The sequence below is a fragment of the Hoplias malabaricus genome, chromosome 12 (assembly GCF_029633855.1).
Source record: "Hoplias malabaricus isolate fHopMal1 chromosome 12, fHopMal1.hap1, whole genome shotgun sequence".
In the NCBI taxonomy this organism is placed as follows: domain Eukaryota; kingdom Metazoa; phylum Chordata; class Actinopteri; order Characiformes; family Erythrinidae; genus Hoplias; species Hoplias malabaricus.
The window spans coordinates 24624784-24649290 of NC_089811.1; the positions used below are offsets into that span (position 1 = coordinate 24624784).

The 24507-nt window shown below is 37.1% G+C and overlaps 1 protein-coding gene across 11 annotated transcripts in view; it reads left to right on the plus strand.

Moving 5' to 3' along the window:
• The first annotated feature begins 4134 nt into the window (after positions 1 to 4134).
• pikfyve (phosphoinositide kinase, FYVE finger containing) overlaps positions 4135 to 24507 on the plus strand; it is a 33778-nt gene continuing 13405 nt past the window's right edge. For 4 of the 11 annotated variants that reach the window (XM_066686277.1, XM_066686280.1, XM_066686279.1 and 1 more), the window contains exons 1-17: positions 4135 to 4272; positions 6635 to 6825; positions 7520 to 7558; positions 7781 to 7942; positions 10504 to 10613; positions 11671 to 11842; positions 13956 to 14163; positions 14528 to 14554; positions 14750 to 14839; positions 14939 to 15074; positions 16815 to 16972; positions 18188 to 18299; positions 18402 to 18549; positions 21507 to 21725; positions 22179 to 22241; positions 22594 to 22723; positions 24217 to 24397. In XM_066686277.1, the coding sequence (XP_066542374.1) occupies positions 6645 to 6825; positions 7520 to 7558; positions 7781 to 7942; positions 10504 to 10613; positions 11671 to 11842; positions 13956 to 14163; positions 14528 to 14554; positions 14750 to 14839; positions 14939 to 15074; positions 16815 to 16972; positions 18188 to 18299; positions 18402 to 18549; positions 21507 to 21725; positions 22179 to 22241; positions 22594 to 22723; positions 24217 to 24397 (2136 nt within the window). In that variant the 5' untranslated portion in view covers positions 4135 to 4272; positions 6635 to 6644. Of the gene's footprint in view, positions 4278 to 6634; positions 6826 to 7519; positions 7559 to 7780; positions 7943 to 10503; positions 10614 to 11670; positions 11843 to 13955; positions 14164 to 14527; positions 14555 to 14749; positions 14840 to 14938; positions 15075 to 16814; positions 16973 to 18187; positions 18300 to 18401; positions 18550 to 21506; positions 21726 to 22178; positions 22242 to 22593; positions 22724 to 24216; positions 24398 to 24507 lie in introns of all 11 variants that reach the window. The other 7 variants (XM_066686284.1, XM_066686285.1, XM_066686282.1 and 4 more) reach the window with 4 other exon arrangements.

Consider the following 24507-nt stretch of genomic DNA (forward strand, 5'->3'; position numbering starts at 1 on the left):
TTGAGGAGTGCTGGCTAAATGCATAGCATTTTGACTAAAAATATAAAAATAAATATATAAATAAATACAGACTGAACTTAAAACAGAACTTCAAAAACCAGATGAAATGCAATTACAAATCACCTCAGTAAAAATGGCAAAAAAAAAAGCATGATTTTTCGTTTCTTGAAATGGGGAAAAACGTAGTTGATAATTGATGGAGGGAAACCAGCTTATTTGCATTTTTAAATAGGATAAATAACTACGTATTATTTTACCATAGGAAAAACATAATAACAAAAACATTTTTAAAACTCTATGTATATATTTTAGTTATGCACATCTTAAGATGTGTATGTCAACTAGTTTTACCCCCCAAAAAATTACTGTTTTAATTCAATTAATTCACAAATCAGACAATCCAGTATAATGTTAATTGTACACACAACTGTTACGCTGAAACTTTCACATTCAGTGGACTAGCACTTTACTTGACTACGGTCAGCTGAAATATGAATAATATGAATTGTTTCTGAAACTGAAGCTGTATCATTTCCACTTTAATGCAGTGCATATAATTGACCGCAAGCAGCACAATCAGAATATACAGCAATTATCTAAATGTTTCTTGTGTTTGGAGACCTGTGACTCCTGCCAGTGGCAAAGCAACTGAAACTCTTGGCATTGCATCAAAGACAACAGAGACACAAAGAGACCTGTGACCTAACACTGATTGTACTATTGAAAACTCTTGAATAAGCCGTATCTAAGTTACAATGTTGTCATACAAGAGAACTAGACTTCAATAAATGTAGGTAACTTTTAATGACTTCATCACATTCAGATGAACCTGATCAATTATTTGAATTAAAAATAACAAGTCATTACCTTCTTATGTTTTACTTTCTGGACAAAATCAGAAGATACACTTCTCATTAATATATTTTTTTTCTTTCTTTCCTGAGTCTCCCCAGAATCACTGTGTGCAAGGCAAGAATGCACTATGGACACTACACAAGTCCACAGGAGAAAAAAACAATGTATGATATGAAATATAAAAACTATTTAAATATGTTTAAAATGTTGTATTAATTAATGGAAAGCTATGCTAAATAATCCATTTTAAATATAAATTTTATATTTAAAACTGTATGAATGGGCGTTAGCATGTCTCTGTGGATTTCGCTAGAGTGCCCGTTTCCACTCAAACTCCAAAAACATGTTGGTAGGTGGACTCTGCTTGCCAAACACTTCAGTGCGTTCACGCTTCAGAGTATATGATGTTGTGTGATGGACTGGTGCTCTTTTCAGGGTGTGTTCCTGCCTTACACCCAGTGATTCCAATTAGGCTCTGGACCCACTGCTACTCTGAACTGGATAAACAGGTACACACAGTGAATGATCAGGATGATGTGGTAGCAGGTGTATGAATGTTGCAATCAAGAAATTACTAAAAGTGCACAGGAATTTTTTAACCATAATTAACAATTCAAATATTTATGAATATGCAAATATCTAAAATTGTGAAATCCTCAATTTCCAGACTCCACACCATCCCTCTTAAATATGTTAACTGCACCATTTAAGGTCAATTTGAAAATTCCAAAAATGGCGTACCTCAGCCTTATTTTACAATCCAGCTTAAACAGAGATGCAGGTACATTCTGAAGACTTTGTAAATCTGGAAGTTAATAATAATAATAATAATAATAATAATAATAATACAATAGAATAGAACCTTTATTGTCCCTGTACATAGGTAAAAATGAAATTTTGCCTTTCATCTCTCAAATTAAGACAATAAGAATCAATTTTAAAAAATACAATTATAATGGTAGTAATAATAGCTGCACTATACAGAAGTAGCATTTTGCATATTATAACAGATAAACAATATGCTGTACATAATTAGTTATAAATATTAAATACTTGTAAGTAATAAGCGTGCAAATGTTGTATGGTCCTTTATGTGCTTTTCTGTTTTTGGCATATTTGTCTGAATTGGGAGAGGGAGGGGTGTGATGGAGCTCCCAGCTCTAGGAAAGTATCAGCGCAGTGTGGAGTGTAGTTTATCTTTTCTGGAGCGATTTGATTTACATGTGAAGGCACTACTCTTGAAGCGTTTCATGACTATAGGTGTCAGAGCCACTGAACAATAGTCATTGAAGCATGTTAAATCTAATTTCTTGAGTACTGGAATGATGGTGGAAGATGTGAGACATTTTGGGACAGCAGCTTGTTGTAGCAAAAAGCTGAATATACCAAACACCTCTGTAAGCTGGTCAGCACATGCTTTCAGCACCCAATCAGGAATGCCAGCTGGTTCTCAGCTGGTGAGTGATCTGTGGCCCTGGTGAGTGATCTGTGCCACACCATGGGTATCAAAGTGGGAAAAGAACTTGTTCAGAGAGCCTCAGACAGTGTGTTGTCTTAAGTCTGTTGGTGTTGTTATAGTCCGTCAGTTAACACAATTGACACAAATATTTTTCAGCAAATAGCTAGATCTTCTCTGTATTATAGCAAAAGCCTCATTGCCCTGTATAGTTATATATGTGCTCCAATGCCAACATTTAAAATCACAAATATAACGTGTGATTATTTAATGCAGTATCCATAAAGCATGTTCAACTGATAACCACAAGGGTTCAGTATTATGCAACATTTGAAAGATATCTTTAGCCCCAAATATGGCCCAGAAGCATGTCTGTTTTTGAAGCAAGTGAAAATCATCTATGGGATTCTGTGCTATTATTTTATATTGTGATGTAGCAAACAAAGAATAAACACAAAGAAATTTTACAGGTTGTCTGCTTCTTCACTGATAAAAGCCTTCAGAGGCCTCTTGAAACAGATTTGCTAAGCTCTCAGTGAACCTCTTCAAATGTACAACAATACACTACAGTCCTCAGACGCTAAGAAATAGAGCTATCTTCTTTCTCCTCTGTGTAGCTTCAATTCCTAGTTGTGGCTGTGGATGAAAATAATCTCTTGAAATCTGTTTGCTGGTCAAGCTGATCCATTCATTTATTCATTATCTGTAACTGCTTATCCAGTTCAGGGTCGCAGTGAGTCCAGAGCCTACCTGAAATCACTGGGTGCGAGGAAGGAACACACCCTCGAACGTGGGCCATATGTAAGCAAATCTGTCTCATCAGACTTTGAAATATTACCACCTTTTGTAATTGTAGCACTGAATGTATGTATCTGAATTTTGTTGCTTTTAAATTAAAGTCTTCAGATCTCCACCTCTCAATATTTTGCTTCGCAATTATGCATCTAAATATAATTGCTCTTGAAATGAACTCGTGAATTTTCAGGAACACATTTTCAATATTATTATTCAAGATTAATACATTCAGATAAAAACAAATTCAAGCTTAAAAAATTCAAACAATATATTTTGAAGTTGCTCAAATCGATAGGCCAAATTCAGATGCCAAAATAGTTCAAAGAGTTCAAAAATAGATTCAATGAAGAAAAATTCAGAGTACACATCCGGGATACAAAGTATAAGCAATCGCTCAATGAAGACGCAATATAACAGACTATTGATATACTGAAGATGAAGAAATTTTACTCTGGAACATTATTAATGCAGTATCCATATTTTGTGACATTGTGCCATGATTGGGCATCACTTACTAAACACTTAACAAATGTTCAGGATATGAACTATGTCTTAAAGATGCCTCTAAAAATGAATTGATTCATCAAGTCATTATTATTTTTTTTTTTTTTTTTTTTTTGAGAAGAAATGACATGCACAATACAAGCAGTTGACTGCATTGGCTGAGTATTTCTGCTTAAATCATGTTTCAAAGACAGTCTCAGACAAGTTGCTTCAAATAACCATTGTTTCTTACATCATAAACCTAACCAATCCTGTCACTGTGTGGGACATGGCTTTAAAGCTGAAGTGGAGGAGTGAGTTGAATGAGTGGAGGAATATTCATGGGCACTGAATGAGGGCTAAGATGCAATGTCACATCTAAACCACTTTTACATCTCAACTGCAAACTATGCAGAGAAATTTGAAAAAGGGTGGAGTTCCCCTTTAAGGGCGGCATCGGCACATGCTTTGATGAGTAATGCCTGGTCTCGTGATAAAAACAATAATCGAGGGCTCTGGGCTCCGCTGCTCGGGTCTGCTCTGGTTTGAGAAGGTTTTTCCAGGCTAGCGGCTACAAACATGATCATGTGAAATAGATTAAACCTTCTCAACGTGCGGAATAAGGACATGACATGCCCTCACTATTATAACACAGTAATGCTGTGAAAGGCACCACCGCGCAGGTAAGGTATGTGTGTGTTTCTGTGAGAACAGTGTTTGTGTTTCAGTCTAGTTTGAGTTTCTGAAGCTCCTCAGCTGGAGGAATCACTTTCTTATTCAACAGCTTCTTGGTCCAATAATCCGCTCCACCTTAAATGATGCAGCAGGGACCAAACACTTGCTATTAGCGATTTAAAGGGGATAAAATAGCGTTGTACTTGTTTTAATACACGATCGTCGCTTTTTATTTTACACGCGGCATGCGAAATAATTTTTAAGGAGCGGCTTCTCATTGGAATTTCCGTTCCACCTTAAAGGATGCGGTAATATCAGTACAGTACACTGACAGCACTGGCGCCAGAATGGACCCGCTGCACCATTTAAGGTGGAATGGGAATTCAAATGGGAAGCTCAAATTCAGCTTGGTATTATGTATTATCACGAAAGCTTGTGCTGAATTCCCAAACGAAACCTTCTCTGTTTGATATGCTTTCAGAAGAAGGCTCGCAGCCGCTTGGTTTGTTTTTAAGGTACTGGTATATTAGTGTAAATAAGTAGCATACATAACTTATGTGGTTTTACATACCTAAGCTAACGTTGTCCATGCCTGATTCTCTAGGCATTAACTGATATTAGCTCTTTCACAACACCGTTAGATGAATAAAAAGTAGGTAATTGATTTTAAGCAATGGGCAGTAAATCAATGATAATAAAGTCGTTATGATGCCAATAAGCTCTTTTGGTGTTTGGGCCTTTATCACATGACGTTCAGTGGCGTGTTCTCCCGGCTGCGCTAACGTTATTGGACTTTCTCCTGACTCTCATATGCATATATTCAGTGTGATTCCGGGGCTCAGATATTAATGTTAACAGTAGCAACCCAATATTTACATAATATCAATATGACTTGTTCACTGAGACTGGATTCAGTGACGTTTACAAAGCGGTAAGACGAACTTAGTTCGTGGCTTCATGCTTCCTTAAGTGTAACTTCTAACTGCAGATTGTACAGTTTTTTTTAACGTACCGCCAGCGTTTGTGTAAATTAAATGTGACAGAATAGCCTCTATTATTTTAGATTCTTCGTTTAATTGTGTCCGTATTAACTAAACTGATTTTGGGGATACATGTGTTGCTAAGTATCCACATACAGTAATCTTTAAACATTATGATTTATGGGTGTTAGAAATTCTTAATGCAGTAATGTTACTTCGATGTCAATAATCTGACTGTAAAGTGTTTAATTCAGCTTTAATTCATACATTTTAATGTATAATTTACAGCCTTAATTTTTGATAAATATCAATTAATATTTTGATTTATTAACAGTGGCCCAGCTTCTTAAATCATTTAAGTGTTCAAGTAGTTACTGGAGAGAGAGAGTGTTCAATGTGATGCTGGCTCTGCTATCATCATCATATGAGCTAAGTTATTTTCAGGAAAACCCTCAAAGGCTAGTAAAGTATAGTTCAGTCTCTGTGACCGGTGTTATGACTGAAACTACTGCTTTGACTGTGAAATAAATAGGGGTGAAAATGAACAGTGAAAGCTGAAGTAAATGTTTGTTTATCACCATGATACCAGGAAGTGCAGACTAAGCCACTGTTCCTTATTTGCGGACATGAGGTGGTTCGAGGCCATGTGTTTCATATGAGCTGGAGGAACGACAGACAACAAATGTGTTCTACCCTAAAACACAAACTTCAAACTTTGTTTACATGCTGAGGATGGTTCATAGCTTGGTCACATGTCACTTGGATTCGTATACTTTTTTTTGTGCACTGTATGTACAGTGTACAGCTGCACATGAGCTTTAGCTAACAATACCCAATGACAATCTATGAGGTTTCTGAAGTGGTTAAGTACTCTCCAGTATTTCTGACAAAATTCGGAGTGGATATTCTTATTTAGAATGAATAATTCAAAAATGGTACTTTCCTAAAAGTTTTTCCTAATGTTCTTGTTGCTGAGTGCAATCAAATCATTACCAAAAATAAAATAAAATAAATAAATCCAAAATCTTCTTTAAAGTCTAATCAGAACAGTAATTGCTGGTATTGCAACAAGAGGGGACAAACTACACACTCATACCTATTAGTTTAATTATAGTGGTTCTCCAAACCTACATGTAGTGTATGTATCGTTGGAGTGGACTGTCATTGAAAATTATAAATGCAGTGAACTAAACTTACTAGTGTAAGTTTGCATTATCAGTCACATTTGACCATCTGTACATTACAGAAATTTCAGGTATGCTCCAGACCCTCTGTGACCCTGATCAAAATTAAGCAGTTACAGAAGATGAATAAATGAATGAATGCGGACAGGACAGAAAGAAAAAATGATAATAATCAATGTTCTTCTTTGCTTATGTGTATCTCACAGGGGCAGTGACATGGCGGCTGATGACAAATCAACCTCCTCCTCGTCCACGATGGACTGGAGCTCTGAGCCGCTGCTGTCCCCTCCCAGTCCCTCTCATCTGACTCACTTCAAGCCCCTCACACCTGATCAAGAGGAACCTCCTTTACGCTCTGCCTACAGCTCCTTAGTCAGCCTCTTTCGATTCAGCAAAGGTGACTGAGAATTATTCCATGATTAACCAGAAACCTTGCCCATGCTGATAACCTTTTTTTGACTGGAGAGTTTTAAATATTAACTCAGGCTCTTTCAGTGGTCAGTGATCAGATATAAGAACATAGAGTTTGATTTCGTTTTGGGGATTTTGGTTGCTTTCGTACATGTAGAGGATATCCAAGATTGGGACTTGCATAATAACAGGGTATTAATTGGAACACAGCCAGGAGCCTTGTGAAGTCATGTGATATTATTTGAAGGAGTGCCAATAACAGAGAGACTTCCCTGTGTGCACTGTCATGTGGTCACACATTCGCCCTTGTATTGTCAGTTTCTTCCCCTTTAGAGAATCATAGAGTTTAGATGCAGAATTGCGAAAGGGCCTCAGTATTCACATTAATGATGATAAATGTGTAATTCTTGGAAATTTCTCTGTAAAGGAAAACTTAGTTAAGGTGATCTCATGAACTGGTTCTAATATTTAACCAATATGCTTCACTGGAAGTATAGATTTGTTTCCTTTAAGAATCTGTTTCAGTGTCATATAAAACCACACCAAACCTTGTTAAAGTTTTAAAAAGAATGGTTTTGATATATATATATTTAAAAAAAAAAGGAAAATCAAAATATTAAACCAAATATACATGTAATTGTCTAATGACATTTCTTATTTGTGCCTTTTATTCTTTTTAGAAAAGTCAGGTACAAACATTGCACCAGCAAAAAAGCTTGGTAAGTCTGGCCGTTGTTACACAAAAACACAAGTAAATCAAAGAATCAAGAATCTAGAAATCACAATCATAGGTTAAAAAAAAAAAAAACAATTTAGACAATGACAGCAGTGGAGACACTGCAATTCCACTAAAGCAGCTAAAGCATCCCAGCATTACTGATCTATAGTCGTGGCTTGGTCTGAGGTTCTGTTTTGTTGCTTTTCTGTTGGTTTGTGCAAAGACCCAGAAGGGCGGCCTTCCTCCGCTGCTGAAAAAACAGAATCTGCTGCTGCATCACCGCAAGTGGAGCGACGGAACTGGTCCAGCGCCAGTCTCACTGTTCATGTCTCTGCAACACACAGGAAACATTCTGACCTGGTCAGACGAACATCTACTGCTTCAGGTACCACTGATCATAAAAGTGATGGCTTAATTATGTAGTGAGTTTCTGTTTTCCTGATTTGAACAATTCTTGATTTATTGGAGATCAATATATTATTCACTGAAACATATGGACATGTAAATGCTACTGTTGGTCGTATAATGGTAACATAGGAGATGATAATAACTTATAACTATTTGTTATTTTTAACTTGCACAAACACTGACAGATATACAGAATAATCAATAGTGCTGGTGTTTCTGTTCTTTTAACACTGTCACATATCTGGGGAGTATGGTTTGATGCTCCACCCAGGCCAGTGCACAGTAAAACCAATTCAAGAACACTACTTATTTTTGTATAAGTGTGCAGGAGTGGCTTTAGACAAAGTGTAGGAGGGTCTTCTAAAAATGTTTACCATATCTGTTTAATACAAGGTTAATAATTAGGTTGTATACACCTTAAACGTCATTAATAATCACTTGTAACACAAATATAAAAGAAACTGTGACCTTTTTTTCTCTAATAGTGAAAGTATCAGAACAGAAAATGCTGAGGTAAAGATTAAGCCAATATGAATTTAGTCATTGCATATGTTAAGGTGCATCACATTATCATCAGGCTTAATGTCAACTTGGAGAAGACAGGTAGAAGTAAGATAAGTATCCGGAGATCTGAGGTTTAACAGTGTAGATGGATGTGGGTTCACAATTTTGCAAACAGCAGGTCACTGTTGCAACTTGTGTGTTATAAATGATTATTATTGATAGTGAATGTACAACATAAATAATAACATTAAAGTTGTAAACAATTTATAAACCTTTATAATTGCTGTCTTATTCTAAAGTGGTATCAATGTATTGTTGTGTTATCTACAGTAAAGAGGCACTATATTTGCACATGCCCTGGTACATTATATTATTTTCATGCTATCACCACAGTCATGCCATATACCTTCTTAATTTATTGTTTTAACTCTAAGAGCCCTATTGCTCTGCGTGGTGTTGTGTACAGGAATCCCCCTCTTTGCTCCAGGTGACCTCTCTTCGAGGAGTTTGGTGTGTTCTCCCCGTGTCCAAATGGGTTTTCTCCCACGGTCCAAAAACACACGTTGGTAGGTGGATTGGCAACTCAAAAGTGTCCATAGGTGTAAATGTGTGAGTGTGTGTCGCCCTGTGAAGGACTAGCACCCCCTCCAGAGTGTTTTCCTTGTACCCAGTGATTTTGGGTAGGCTCCGGACACACTGCAATCCTAAACTGGATAAGCCTTACAGACAATGAATGAATGAATATTACCCTCACCATTAAATGTTCTAAGACCAGTTCTATATAATATGTTATTTAATAGTAATGAATTTTTACAGTTATTTTAAATAATTTTTTTATGCCAAAGTAACCCAAAAAGGTCTGATATTTCAGAGTAGACTGGTTTCCTCTCCTCATGTGTATTTTCGCTGTGTTAAAACCAAAACATTATCTATGGAAATGACCTCCATTTGGCCTCTAGCTACAGTTAGCAGAATAGCAAAGGTAAGGATTCCTCTGTGATTAGCGTAATTCTAAACCTCTTCGGTCTCTGGCATTGTGTAATCTGCCTCCCTGCCGGCTGGACCCTGGCTCTGTCTGTCTTATCTGAGAAAGTAAAGCAAGCTGTGTTACCAGTCGTCTACTAGACATCAGTAGATGTTCAGTCATTTGGAGAAAGCTGAGGCAGATGACTTCAGAAGACTACAGCCATGGAGAGCTACCTGGACTTATGGACAACAAAGATTAGCAGGGGTGAGAGGAATTTGAAGGCTGGGTTTCCCAAAAGCATCTCAGAACCAAGAAGATTCTTAAATGGTAGAGTGAAAATCACACTGAACATTCTCTCTCCCTGTTGATATGATCTTAACATTGAGATGTTTTTGGGAAACTGGGCCTTGAGCAGTAAAGCCCATTTAGGTGTTTTTGTTTCTTTTTATTTATGCTAAAGTACTGGAGGTTCTGTCGTGCTAGAGTGTGTTATTAATGGAAAAGCTTTGCATGTAATATAAAGCTTTGTTCATGTTCTTTTTTCACAGTGGAATGGGAAGGTGAGGTCCTCTTTTTATAAGCGTGACGTGTTTGTGTACTGAAGCTCTGAAATTATTTCATGCTTGATTGAAACCAGTGTGTGTTCTTTAATACTTTTTTTTGAGATGGTGTGAGTGTGTTTGCAGTTGATACTCAACATTCAGTTTCTGTAACTGCCTGAAAATATTCATGAACATTTAACCATCGTATGCTGAAAATGAGATGTGCATCAGCTTCAGTATAACAGCACATACTTTTTTTTTTTTTTATAATGAAAATAAGCTCATGATCTCACATTCTGCATTCATAGGCTTATGATTTTTTTATATATATATATATATATATATATATATATATATATATATATATATATATATATATAAACATAAGTCAGAGCACCATTTTTAATGCAGTTGAAATGTTTATTAAGGACAGAATTAGCATGAATGGTGTGTATATTATGAAGTGCATGTGTTAACCACATTTTATAAGCTTTTAACTCATATTTTTGGTGTGCTTGTTTCCAGAGGGACGGAGAAAGTCAGAAACTCCTCTCAGTAGCCATGATCCTCGGACAGCGGTCCAACTCCGTACTGCACTAAAAAGGCTGAAGGAGATCATGGAAGGAAAGAGCCAGGTATGGGTTTGTATAAAGTTTGTAAAGTCCACGTTTAAAGTTTGCAGTTAATCCTATAGAGGTTCTCTTTGAATTAAATTATTAGGTCCCCTTAATAACAACACTGCCTTTTTGTTAAGGGTACCAGTAGCAAACTGTTACAACAGTATAATAAATATACTTATTTATGGTTTAAATATTAAAACTCTTTCAGTCTGTAACAGCTTTAATTTACGTTCAGTGGGTTCACAAACTCATGGCTATATATCTGCTAGGTTTTGGCTGTTACCAAACTAATGTGATGGTGGTGGTAGTAGTATTTAAATTGGGTTTACAGTATTATCCCTGTCTGAAATGCAATGAGCATATGACTGGAATGTAATATTCTAAACATGGATCATTGATACATTTTATGTAGTCATGATTAATAAGACCTGTCAGGTTTGCAAAAAAAATGTTATATAAACTCGGTTGTAAAAGTATGAGTTATGTAAAGCTATCTGAGTGAAAAAGAATGGATATGTTCAGCACAAGTGGTGATTATGCATCAAACTGTTTGTAAATAATTGTGTTTAAAAATGTGATTTCAATTTGAGGCCATTTATTTGTAGTAGTAATAGTAAAAATAAATAATAGTAATATGAAATATTGTCTGTTATGCTGTTCAATTCTTGTTCTGAATGTCACAAAATTAATGGAATTCACTAGAGTAAATTCAATCATCTCACTTATTGTCTGTTATGAAGGACCAGAAGATAAAATCATTGATTTATGGATATTTGTGGTTGATGGGCTGTTCTCAGAACAGTAGTGATCGTCCAGCTGCAGTGATGTGTGTGATCCACGCTGTGAAAAATCATGCACACAAGCATTTATCTTGGAAACGATTGAAACTTCTTGTTCTTTGGTTTGACTGCATTGTGTAATTCCAGTAACCACTCTTATTTCTGCTATTTACACCAAGATTTCTGATTTCGTGTCCAGTGCATATCCAACATAAACATTATTTGTTAAACATTATAACGAATGTCTACCACAGTGTAGTAGTCCCTTCACTAAAGCACTGTTAATTCCACAGGACAGTGATCTGAAGCAGTACTGGATGCCAGACAGCCAATGTAAGGAGTGCTACGACTGCAATGAGAAGTTCACCACCTTCCGACGGCGCCACCACTGCCGCCTGTGTGGCCAGATTTTCTGCAGCCGCTGCTGCAACCAGGAGATACCCGGCAAATTCATGGGCTACACTGGTGAGTGTTGATATAGAAGGGGGCTTCATGGAGATTTGGCAGGTGTTTTTAAACAGCTCTTTGGTCCAAGGGCTACTGACATAGGGCAATCACAATAGGTTTTAATATCGTATCTAAAGGAATGGTTGAATGGATGTATGAGGCGTATGAGGACCTGCTTAAAACATAAGGGCACCTGCAGCATCGAATGTGTGTCTTGAGTTGTTTGAGAGTGCTTGTCTGGATAGAATAGTATTGCTGAAGCAATAATTTAAGTGGAAATGGAAACACATGACCATGAGGTAGTATGACTTTTGTAATCATTGTTGTACATCGGTGACATTGGTATAAGTTCTCTCATTCCAGGCGTTCAATCACTGAAGCTTTTCACTGACAACATTCTATTAAAATCTTTTAGTACTGAGCGGAATAGACAGGCCCCAAAAGTGTGGAATTCAAGCCAAAAACCTTTTATCCTGTTAGAGCCAATGAATAATATATAAAAGTAAAAATCAGGCTTTCAGCCTTTTTAAATATTGAAAGTTAAATATTGCAGTTTTAAAATGGGTACTTTTTCAATCCATGTTTAGATATTTTTATTAAATAAGTTTTAAATCCTGGTCTAAAGGTACATCGTTAAGTTCAGACTACAAACATAGCTCCATATTAGTATTTTAACAAATGCATGCAGTGTCTGGGGAAAACTGAGAAGCTGGGAATTAAACACTGTGACTCTAAAAACTTTGGATTTTTACCAATTGCATATTAAATCTAATAAAAATATTTACATCTGTATTAATTTGTATTGTATTAATGGAGACAGTGTATTCATAGATGTTTACATGAGCATTAAAATATTAAAACAAATTGCAGATGCTTTGCTGTGATTTTGCCAATATTTCACACCAAGAATACACATTATTTTATGCCAGAAGAAAAAAGGGCTAAAAACATTTTTCCGCTTCTGACAGAGTGTAGAAACACAAAAGCAGTGCTGAGGCCTAAGCATGTGACTAGATCAGGCAGCTGGGTTGTTGAATGAGGCAACTTTGTTACAGTGGGGAAAGATTTTACTGAAAACATAGTCTTAATGTTAGTGTTGATACATTATCAGCCAATTCTATTCAATTTTTTTTTCTGTTTTTGATTAAAACTTTGGCTGTTTCTCCCTTCTGCCTCCTGTAAATATGGTTAATTTGCAAAAATCTGAAGCAGAAATGAGCTATTAAAGCTACAATATCCAATTAACTCCAGTTAAGTACATTCAATATAAAGTATTACTCAAATATGGTAGGTGTCTGCGAGACAGTACTATAAAAGAATATAGTGATTAATATAGAAGTATAATACACCACTTTAGAACACTTTATACTTAATCACATTTATTTAGATCATTGCTTTTGCTTTATTTTGTCCAAATTTGACACTTTTTTTCCTCTTTTTAAAATAACTTACTTGGAGCTATCTAAATGTCTAAATGTTCATTTGTTGTATTCTTTAACATTTTTTTTTCTTCATTTGAACTACAGGAAATGAACATGAAATGTTAGGCAGAGGGTGAATGCAGTTTCCCCATTTTCATGACAAACATATAACAAAGTTTAGTGACACACTTTGTAATCATTGCACAAACCGTAATTAAATTTTGACCTCTGCGCCTAACCCATTTGTGACAGTGAAGACACACACACAGTATTAAATTTTTTATGTGAGATGACTACACTTTGTGCCTGTAAATATGTGTAGCTGCCAGGAAATAGTTATTAAGGAAGAGCAGGGAAATACTCCCAGAATACTGAGACAAAAATATGAAGTGGATAAAGGTGTCGAAAGTGTGAGTTTGTGTGTTATGCCATGTGGACTGGCATGCTGTCCAGGGTTTGTTCCTGCCATGGATTCAGCAAATCCTGGAAGGCACAGGAATGTGTGAATGAACGACTGAATAATTTTAAAAAATGTGCATAACTGAAAAAAAAATGTGTAAAATAATTTGTTTTTAAAATTTCATCAATTGTTTGCAGACCAGGAAATTACTTGTTTTGATGGTGATTTTACAGAATGTGCCACTTGGGGGCAATAAGATGCATGTCTTGAAACCATACGTCTCTCTCTCTCTCTCTCTCTATCGATCTAGGTGATTTGCGGGCATGTACCTACTGTCGAAAGATAGCTCTGAGTTATGCTCACTCGGCTGATTCAGGCAGCATTGGAGAGGACCTGACGGCTCTATCTGACTCACCCTGCTCTGTGTGTGTTCTGGAGCCCACCGAGCCACGCACACCTGTCGCAGGACGCAAGGCCAGCCGCAACATCTTCCTGGAAGAGGACCTTGCCTGGCAAAGGTCAGTGAAAGGGGAGAGGTGAAAATAGGAAAGAAATTGCTTTTTAAATTCATTGCTCGAGTCCAAGTCGGTTTACTTCAACTTGTGCCACTCTTCACCATTCCTTTTTTAATATTTCATCTCATTCTTCTTTTAAATCATCTGAAAAGCAGAATTGGTTTCTTGGACAGTTAAACCTGGCTCTGCTGACTCTTCAGGACACTGAAAGCTGTTCATGTTTTTTCTTTCTTGTGTCTGAAAGCAGTTGATGTTTTTTTGCAATGGCTGTTCCTCTGCTCTTATCCAGGCCATAATGCTTCTTTTGCTCTTGTTCTGCTGAGTCTTTTTTTCAAAGGCCTTTTTTCTCCTTTCTCTTCATGCATAGAAAAACTCCCATTGGGATGAGGAAGAAGTGAGTTTCTGGTGTTTTCATTTTGCACCTTCAATCAATGTCTCAAGGCTTCAGTTGCTCTAGATGTAGTGAATGTGAACTTTTGCATGATGTGCATGTAATTTACTAACAAAATCTGTCAGTGTGTCTAGGCAGTGGAAAGGGAAATCTTCATAACCTTGCTTATTTTTTCTTTTGTCTGTGCAATTGATGCAGTTTGATCCATCAGGAGTCTCAGAACAGTGGCCTCAGTTCCAGACTATCTGCTGTGCAGGAGGATTTGGGCAAATCGCCAGCAAGAAAGAGGTAGGACTGTTTATATTAAATGTATTTGTTATGTGAAATGTCTAGTCATTGTATGTCAACTTTTCAAATACGATTGTGTTCTTTGCGTTTTGACTCTAGGTCAGCCAGTGTGACCAATTTATCCCTGGATCGTTCAGGCTCCATGGTTCCTTCCTATGAGAGCTCTGTAAGCCCCCAGACTAGCAGAGTTGTGACTAAGTCTGACCACAGTGAAGAGGAACGCAAGATCCTTTTGGTACAGGTTCTTCCTTATTTGGTGTTGGGACCACAATACACTGTGAAACCCGTTTGCTGTTCTTGACAACTGCAAAACCTTTCAGGCTTTTCAAAAATGAATATCTTTCTAGATTATCCTGTGGTGTGGATCTTAATTACAGTGCAGTCAGTACATCTGCTTGTAAGGCTGAAAGATGATTATTGTTAATTTTGAAAGAATTCCATTTCCACATTGTTTGAGTTGCAGTATAGCCAGCATTATGGACAATTTTTCATTACATACACTCTTAGACCAACAGTCACTGTGGTGTGGAACCTTATGGTGCTTTTCTATTGCATGGTTGCATGGTACCTTGCTTTTGATTCCCTGCTCGCATGCAGTACAAGCAAGCAGAGTACAACCTAAACATAGAGCACTCGCCACAAAATGCAAACATCCAGCGCCACCTGTAAAATTTCCAAATTAAAGCAGCAATCACATTACTACAGGCTTAAAGGCAAACACACATCATGTTTTGACCAAAAAAACAAACAAACAAACATGAAAATGTTTTTAAATCTAACATGTAGCAGAATTATAAATGTGTTCAATAATAAAAGATCATAAATTTATAACATTTATTTTGCAAGTCTTATCAAAATGTTAGGTATTCACCACAATGTTAACATATACGTTTAATCCTAATCTTAATCCCTTTGATCTAGTCAAGAGCCACCTTAAATTTTTATTTAATATATATTTACAATATATACATTCAGTTGAATGTGGGAATACTGACAGTCTGATATGAAACTGTTGATTGTTAATGCTATCGGTGAAAAACCAGTAAAGGCTGGTTTTAATTTGTTTATAGAAAACAAAAACGTGCAGCAATCTGAGTATCATCTGCCACATACATACATATAAATTTAAGTCACATGTAACTGCATAAGCCTCAGAACCTTGGATCTCACCCTTAATCTGAAAGTAAGTGGTGATTTATTAAGAGTACATTTTGCTCTGTTGGGGTGTCTTAACTCTGTTCTACATTTTTTTTCATGTGGATTTACTTTTGTATAGCACAGCATTAAGTTTTTTGTAATAGTTAATACAGTGTTGTTTTAAATTCTGCAGTGCATACACTCAGAAAAGAGGCACCGGACAGGAACATTATTGTCACTAAAGGTACAAACAGTACAGATGTACCTTTTTAAAGGTAAAGCAATGGTTTTTGCTAGTCCAGTTGTGTTCCTTAAAAGTATGTTACATACTTATATCCTGAAGGGAAGGTTAATATTTTTAAGATTTAATTATGGAACTGTGTAAAATAAAATAACATAATTTGTCCTGGAATCCTGGAGATGAAATATTAAACCAACACAATTTTAAGTTCTACAATAATTAAAGAATATGGTACAGTTGTATACCCTAACTACAGGTACTTGAAGGTACCACCACTGTGACAGTTTTTCTGAAAGTGTAGGTGATCAGATGATATCATTGTGTTTTGTCATCTCACAAATTTCTGATGAATACTTGATGAAATCATGTCTGACTAATGTGGAAATGTCAGATTCAGGCTGCCCTGTCTCTAACGGTGTTACACTGAGGTTTTTTGAGGTTTTAATAGTGTTTTTTGTTCCTTTTTGACTAACTGAAATTTGTTCTTAGTAGGAACTTTGACCTGGCAGAATTTTCATTTCTGCTTTTCTCTTGCTTCTGCCCATCTGCTGAAAGAATTTAACAAATTTCTTGTTTATATTCCTTTTTTAAATATAGGATTCATCTCAGTTGAAAGACTTATGGAAGAAAATATGCCATAGCAATACTGGGATGGAGTTCCAGGACCACCGCTATTGGTTACGTACTTACCCCAATTGCATTGTGGGTAAAGAGCTAGTCAATTGGCTCTTGCGAAATGGCACCATCTCTACAAGGTATAGCTATAACTGAAATCATGTCAGCATCTCTGATTTTCACCTGCAGCAGACTCCCCAAACTTGATGTTGTGAAGCCGTTCTTGTTAAGCAAATATAGTGCCTAATATAAAGTGTTCAGACCTATGGATGTTTTCCCCTTTTATTGCTTTTTAGCAAATGCTCTTATCCTGAGTTGCTTACAGAAGTGGTTGGTTTGAGTTTGTTTTTCAAATAGTATTAATAGGTTAAAGTCCAAGATACCTTTGAAATCATAAACACACTAACAGTACTTGTATTCTCACTTAGAAACAACATAGAATAAGTGCAAATACAATGTGCTTCAACAAATACTTCGTGCAAACTTAAGTAGTTTAGAAAGAGATGTGTTGGCATTTGAAGACCATGAAAGGATTTCCTGTCCGGACAGCCAATGGGAGTATGTTCCACCACATGGGTAACAGGACAAAGAAGTCTTGACGCTTGTTTTCCATATGTCTTGAAAGATGGTGGGTCAAGTCAGGCTGTGCATTCCCAGTGTGAAACATGGTGGTGGCAGTGGAGGAAAATATGATTCTGTCTGCAAGAGAATTACTACTATTTTTTTTTAAAGATCTTCAAGCAAGATAACCCAAAGCATACATCTAAAGTAACACAGAAATACAACAAGTTGAATAAAACGAGCTGAATATTTTAAGTGGCCAGTTCAAAGCCCAGACGTAAATTCTGTTCACTCCCAGTCCCCATGCAACCTGGCAGACCTTCAGCAGTTTTGTGCCCAGATGTTTAAGTGTGATTTTTAGACCTGTCAGCACAGACTCAGTGATGTGATTGTGGTCAAAAGCGCATCTACTAAATGCTGACTTGAAGGTGTTGAATATATATGAATTCACTTTAATGTCAAAGTGAAAACAAATTAATGTCAATTAAATAAAAATACTGAATGTAAAATAAAGACTTTTTAAAATTCTCATAAAAAAGCCCAATTGTATTGACCACGTTTCCATTTATAAAAGCAATAAAAGGTGAAAATATCCAAGGGGTTAAATATTTTCTATAGGCACTGTACATATTAACAGCTAATAGAGCCGCCCCCAAGGGCACCACAGTGGCTAAACTACATATATTTTTATGTTAATGATCAGATGTTGTACAAGATGTGTATTGACCAAAAGCAGCAGGGCATCTTGCTCTTTGTATTTCTTTTTATTTCAGTTTTTTCCATATATCCTACAGGGCTCAGGCTATAGCTATTGGACAAGCTTTGGTTGATGGACGCTGGCTTGACTGTGTTACTCATCATGATCAGATTTTCCGTGATGAGTATGCTCTGTATCGACCCCTTCAGGTGAGTTTTGAGAAAAGGAAAATGTCTGGTTATTGTTTGAGTGTTTTATCAGTTTGTGGATGTTGTCATTGTCCTAGTTCACGCATTCTGTATTTACTGTAGAGCACAGAATTCTCAGAGACTCCATCTCCAGACAGTGACAGCGTGAACTCACTGGAGGGCCACTCTGAACCATCCTGGTTCAAAGACATCAAGTTTGATGATAGTGACACTGAGCAGCTTGCTGATGAGAATGAATACATAACTCCAAGTAAGAAACCATTTTGCATAGCTGTTGCATATACTTTTATAGACAAAAGAATTGGAACACCCCCAATCCTTGAATTCATGTGTTTCATTAGTCCCATTGCCACAGGTGTATGAAATTCAGTCTGCCTTTTTTGTGGGAAATTTTTGAGTTTTTCTAAAGAGCTCACTGAATTCAAGCACAATACTGTAATAGGATGCCACATTTGCAACATGTCAGTTTTGAAATTTTTTTCCATCCTAGATATTCCATAATCAGCTGTGCTGTTGCTATGGAAAGTGGATGTGTTTAGAAACCACAGCAACTCAGCCATGGAGTGGCAGACTATGTAATGTTACAGAGAGGTGCGCAGTGCAAATAAAATCCTGGAATTTACCCAGAGGAGGTGTATGTGTGAACTCAGACACCTGCAATATTTGTCCTGGACTTCGTTTTGACTCTTTCCCACTAGAATCCTAGTATACGCTCAGGGAAAGGTCTGAATGAGTGCAGGTGTGAATTGTGTAACGAATGTCACAGAGAATACCCTGCATGCGCTGCACAGACAAACCAATACCTAAAGAACGCAGAGCATTTCCCAAATTATGCATCAGACACAAAATCTGCAGTGTGCAATGTGTGAAAGGACCACTCAAGGACAGCTCCAGACCTAATACTCTGGAGTTTCTCAGGTGTTCTTATGTCAAAGGGCCTTTTACAGAAAGCCTTCCCAGAAGGGTGGAAGCTGTTATATCGGTAGGGGTTGTTAATTCCATGTCAATACCTGTGGATTTAGAATAGATATGTCAAAAAAGCTCCTATGTGTCCCAATACTTTTGTTCATACACTATCTTAGTATAGAGTCTATTCAGGAGCGTTTTTTTTTTTTTATTATTATTATTATTTTTTTAAACAGGTTCATAGAAAGGTACTATTTAAAGTCGAGCTGTTCCTATAGCCTGTAGTGGAAGTATTATGCACACGTTGCGGTGGCATTTGCACTACATAGCGGAGTCAATGATCATTATTATTTTATTAATAATTAATTATTTAATTCATTTTGCTAAAATCCATGTTTGGGAGCCATTAACTAATATGTAGTGTCTTTACCTGTCATAATTTTAGCTTAGACAAGTAGGTCATCTTCACATATTATACAGCAGGATTAGATAGAATGAACTGTTATTAATGAATTATGCTCATTGATCCGCCGTGGGTTCTTGACTCTGAAATGGAATCTGAACTAGAAGTTATAATTCCATACAAGAAAGGTGCACACACAAACAAATAACCAAGGATTGGTTTTATCACACAACTGGTTTATTAATAATAATATCAAATAATGAATATTGATTAGACATTCATATAATAAAATGGATTACAGCGATATATGAGGGAACAGGGAGATTAATATATGAGGGAATTTCTCTATGATAATTATTGTCCTAAGTTCTAAGAAAGGCTATAGTTTATCCCAGCAAACTTTCAGTACCAACCCATGAGCCATGAGAGATATGAGACCATGTGACCTTACGTATCCGGAGATCGACAGGGAGCAAGCCGCTGATGGTGCCTTCCGGCACGACTTCCTGGAGAATTGCAGACGCGGGCCTTGTAGGTTGCAACCACGGGCGTTCATTTTCTCCCGAGGCTTTCAGACGCAGCCGTCGGAGCTGGTGGTGTTCTGAAGGTCTCTGTGGGGATTCTTCGTCGTCGCTGATCTGCTGCCTTGTGAGAGAGAGACACATCCATGCAGGTCTCTCCTGGGCAGGTTTCCGCATCTCAGAAGACCATTCTGAGGGTACGTGCAGCAGTCCTCTTCATGGCGTTGTCGTCGTTTGGAGGGTCAGAGGTCTAAGTTTTCCTTCATGCTCTGGGTGTGGCGTTGAAATTTTGCGACGTTTAAACTATAGCTTTTCTTAATCTGTAGTTTCTATCTGGACCACGCTTTAAAGGTCCAAGACTGTTTAAGAAAGCCATGAGTCTGACGCCTGCAGAGTCATTTCCAAAACTCTGGTCATTTTACTCTTTTAGCCTTGAAAAAGCTAAAAGAGACAATGCCCCAAGTGTCTGGAGCCTTGAAGTGAAGAGTTGAACATCGGAGAAAAAGGGGCAGAAGCCCAAACAGCTTGAAAAGCTCAAAAGCTGGAAAAAGCTTGTGTCATTTGGCGCCACAGGTTTTTAACCAGAGTTTAGAAAACCCGCCCTGAATACCTGATTCGTCCTCAATGAGGGAGAATTCGAGCTTTTCTTGCTCCTGATTGGCTGTTTCCTGTACCTTGGGAGTGGCATCACATAGAATTTATGACTCTTGACAAGACAAAGACTTGACCATCCCTGAGTGAATACTTTGCAATATAAAAGATTATGTGTTAACACCAAGTAATATCATTAAGAAAAAGACAACCATGTTCTATATAATTATTAACCAACTAAACACATAGTATGTGACTACCTTGGTTCTACATAAATTCATATAAACAAAAATGACTTTAAACACATGTAAATTAATTCCACCTATTTTGAGTGTCAAAACGGGATTAATTTCAAACAGTTGCGCCCATATTCAACTTGTTTCCATGTAAGAACTTTGGGATGTTTGAGTCTTTTTAGACTTAACAGTCTTTAAAGGTGTAAGGGGGCCTTGTGAGTTTCAATCAAGATTGAGTCTCTGTGTCTCTCTGCATTCTTTTCTTGACCCTGGGGGTCCTTAAGTCATAAAAAGGGTCTTTGGAGGGGGTTTTACGGGCCTGCTCTGGAGGTTTATCTCACCTTACGATCTTGGTTAGAGATGTCTCTGAAACGAGCTAAAGTTTGGGTATATCCAATCACATCTTCAGAAAGTCACAATTTCTTATTAGAAATTAATACACATTCATCATATCCACTACAAGCCGTATGGACAAAAAGCTAACAACATTATTATTCTATTTCCCTGTCCTGTCCTTCTCCCCACTGTTTCCCCATTCTCTGTTTTTCAGATTCAGCCAGCCCCAGTAAAAGAACATCAGTCAGCAGTTTCCAGTCTGCTGTGGACAGTGACTCTGCTGCTTCCATTAACCTGAACGTGGAGCAAGACAACGTCAACTTCCACATCAAGAAGCAGGCCAAGTACCCTCACGTGCCTCCACCACCTGCTGAACAGAAAAGTATGGAACACCCTGACCCATTTACCCCCGACCCAGACATCCAGGCACCAAGTGAGGAGAGGCTGAGAGTCCTGGTGGCCCTCTGTGTTTGCCTCCTACTGCTTCAAAAGCAGAGCTAACTCACTCTCCTGTTTTTGCCTGCATTATGATTCACCTCATGTTCGTCTGAAATATAAAAGAAAAAAAATTCCCAACATCCTCCTGTGTCTTGCACAACTACAGATGCATGACACTCCCCTCTAATAATCTAATTTTAAGACTAATATGAAGTTTTAGTGTATATCACAGTCAAGAAGCATGACTCGCACTAAGTTCCTGTCCTGAAATAAGCAAGACTGACTCGCTGTTCCTCAAAACAAATTAAAAAACAAGACTAATTCTGTCTGGCATGGTTTTGGCTGAGTTATGGCAACACTAATTATTGGTTTAGTTTAACTGGCATGTTTTGATTGTCTTGTGACCAGCTTTTATAAATGTCTCTCCTCCTCTTTCACTGTCTTGTAGCTGAGATCTTAGTCACAGAAGATGGAGGTCAGAATATATCCATCAGTGATGCCTTTATTAAAGGTAGGTTTTCATTACAATTGTTGTCATTTAGCTTCTAGGTCTTCCTTTGCCTGGACTTGAGTTTATTTCCTAACAATGCCACAGCCAGCACTATCCGAGAGAGTACAGTCAAAAAAAGGTTGGCTTAATTCTTTCTCACCACTGAGTCAGAGTGATATTATCCAATTGTAGGCGTCTAGAAGGTCATATGGTCAGATTTGGACACTCTTCGTTGTGAATTCAGTGTGAATAACAGTTCCAGGGAATGCAAAGATGCTTTCTTCGTGAATTTAGATGATGTACTTTGTTTAAAAAATCTTAACTACAAACATTATTGTACTAAACTGCTCAGCTGAACACTTTGTTTCGGCAGAATCTCTGTTCAATCGGCGTGTAGAGGAGAAGGCTAAAGAGATGCTCTTTACACCTCTGGGCTGGCACCACAGCTCCTTGGATCTACTGAGAGAGGAGAATGGGGAGAAAAAAGCTATGGAGAGACTTCTGTGAGTTTTTGGGATTCTACATTAACCAAGCAGTACTGAAAGAGCTAATAGCTTAATACTTTGCTTTCTTGATATGAAAACGTCATCCTTTTTGTATCTAAATGAGAATGAAATGGAATAGTCTGGCAAAAGTTTACACAGTTTTAAAAAGACTTGCTTTTTTTTTTTGCTACCTTTAGCACTGGAGCTACAAGGTTATAGAGCAAGCAAAGATGTTCATACCACAGTGACTGGCATAGAGTTGCTAAAGTGGTTTCTGACACAGTATGATTTACTTTTATCCATAAAAGAAATATTTTATGGTGCTTGGCTGGATATTTTGAATATTCTGTTGTCATGTTGAAATTTCACCTTGTTATCTCTGTTTTAGAAGACATAAAACATATTTAATCAAAATGGGCTCAAAAAGAGTTTGAGCTTGTTTTAAAAAAAATAAAAAAAATTTTCCTTCCCACAAATGTACTTACATTGGCAGTGTGTTTGTGCAACTATATACAGAATAAAATCCAAATGAATTGGAATGTGGAAATATGAAAAAAAAATACAATAATAATATTAATAATAATTTAGATTCACAAATGTGTACAAATATTTTGAATATACAGAGACTTTTAAATGTTTAGAAAAGATGAGCATTTGTAAATGAAATTTTGTGAATGTGTGAATCAGTGCTGCTCAAATGACGTAAGTCTTAAGTGATTTCTGACTAAATAACATAATGACTGCTTAAATGACTTAATGTGATTATAAAAGCACATGAAAATTCTAAACTTGCTGTCTGATTGGACCACTTAAAACTTACCTATTGGTTTATCAATTTGCTGGCAAAACGGTCAAAAATCTGCTTTTGCAGAAAGAGGTTCACACATACAGAAGTGGAGATATACATGCAGATTTTTACTGTTGCTTTCAAAATCTCCCCCAGTCACACTTGGACCCTTAGAATTTTCCTGTGACTTTATGCTCTGGCACAAATGTATTCATTTGGGAATTTGGATTTTATATGTATGTACTTGCTCCAACACACCTACAAATTTCAGTACATTTGTGAATATTGTTTTACATGCTCAAATCTTTTTGACCTTATTTTGCGTCCATAGACCTGTTTCGTGTTGTGCAGCCGGTGTCAAATGAAACATTGTATAATTGATGACTAAAAATTCTTCAGATATTTTTGAGCATTAGTATTCAAGTACTCATTCTGAAATTCCAGTAAGTACTCTAAGCCTGTAAAATGCTGCTGGTGCCATTAGTAAAAGTAAAAATGAAAAGAAACAGTCTAAAAATGAATAAAATATGTATGTCATACTTTCATTACGCCTTAGCTCCCTTACACTTGTAGCGTTGGTGCCATGCTAAGAATCTAAGATTTTATTTTTTTCTCAATATTCCATTTTTCTTCAATTTAATTGTACTTAAATGTTGAGTTACGGCCATTTAGGCTGTTTTGAAAAGTACTGAAGTTTATTTTGAGTTTTTGCATTATTCGTCAGATCTGCCAACCACAGTCATATGATGGCTCTGCTGCAGCAGCTGCTCTACAGCGAGTCTCTCTCTCTTTCTTGGCGGGACATCATTGTGCCTGTGGTGCGGCAGGTGGTGCAGACAGTGCGGCCAGATGTTCGCAGCTGCGATGACGACATGGACATCCGTCAGCTTGTCCACATCAAGAAGGTGTGTCCACCACAGATTTCTATTCTCAGTGTTTATTCTCTGAGGATCGATGTGAAAAGAGATGATGTTGAATCTTCCCTGGGCTTGACCACCTCATGACCCAGCTGAAT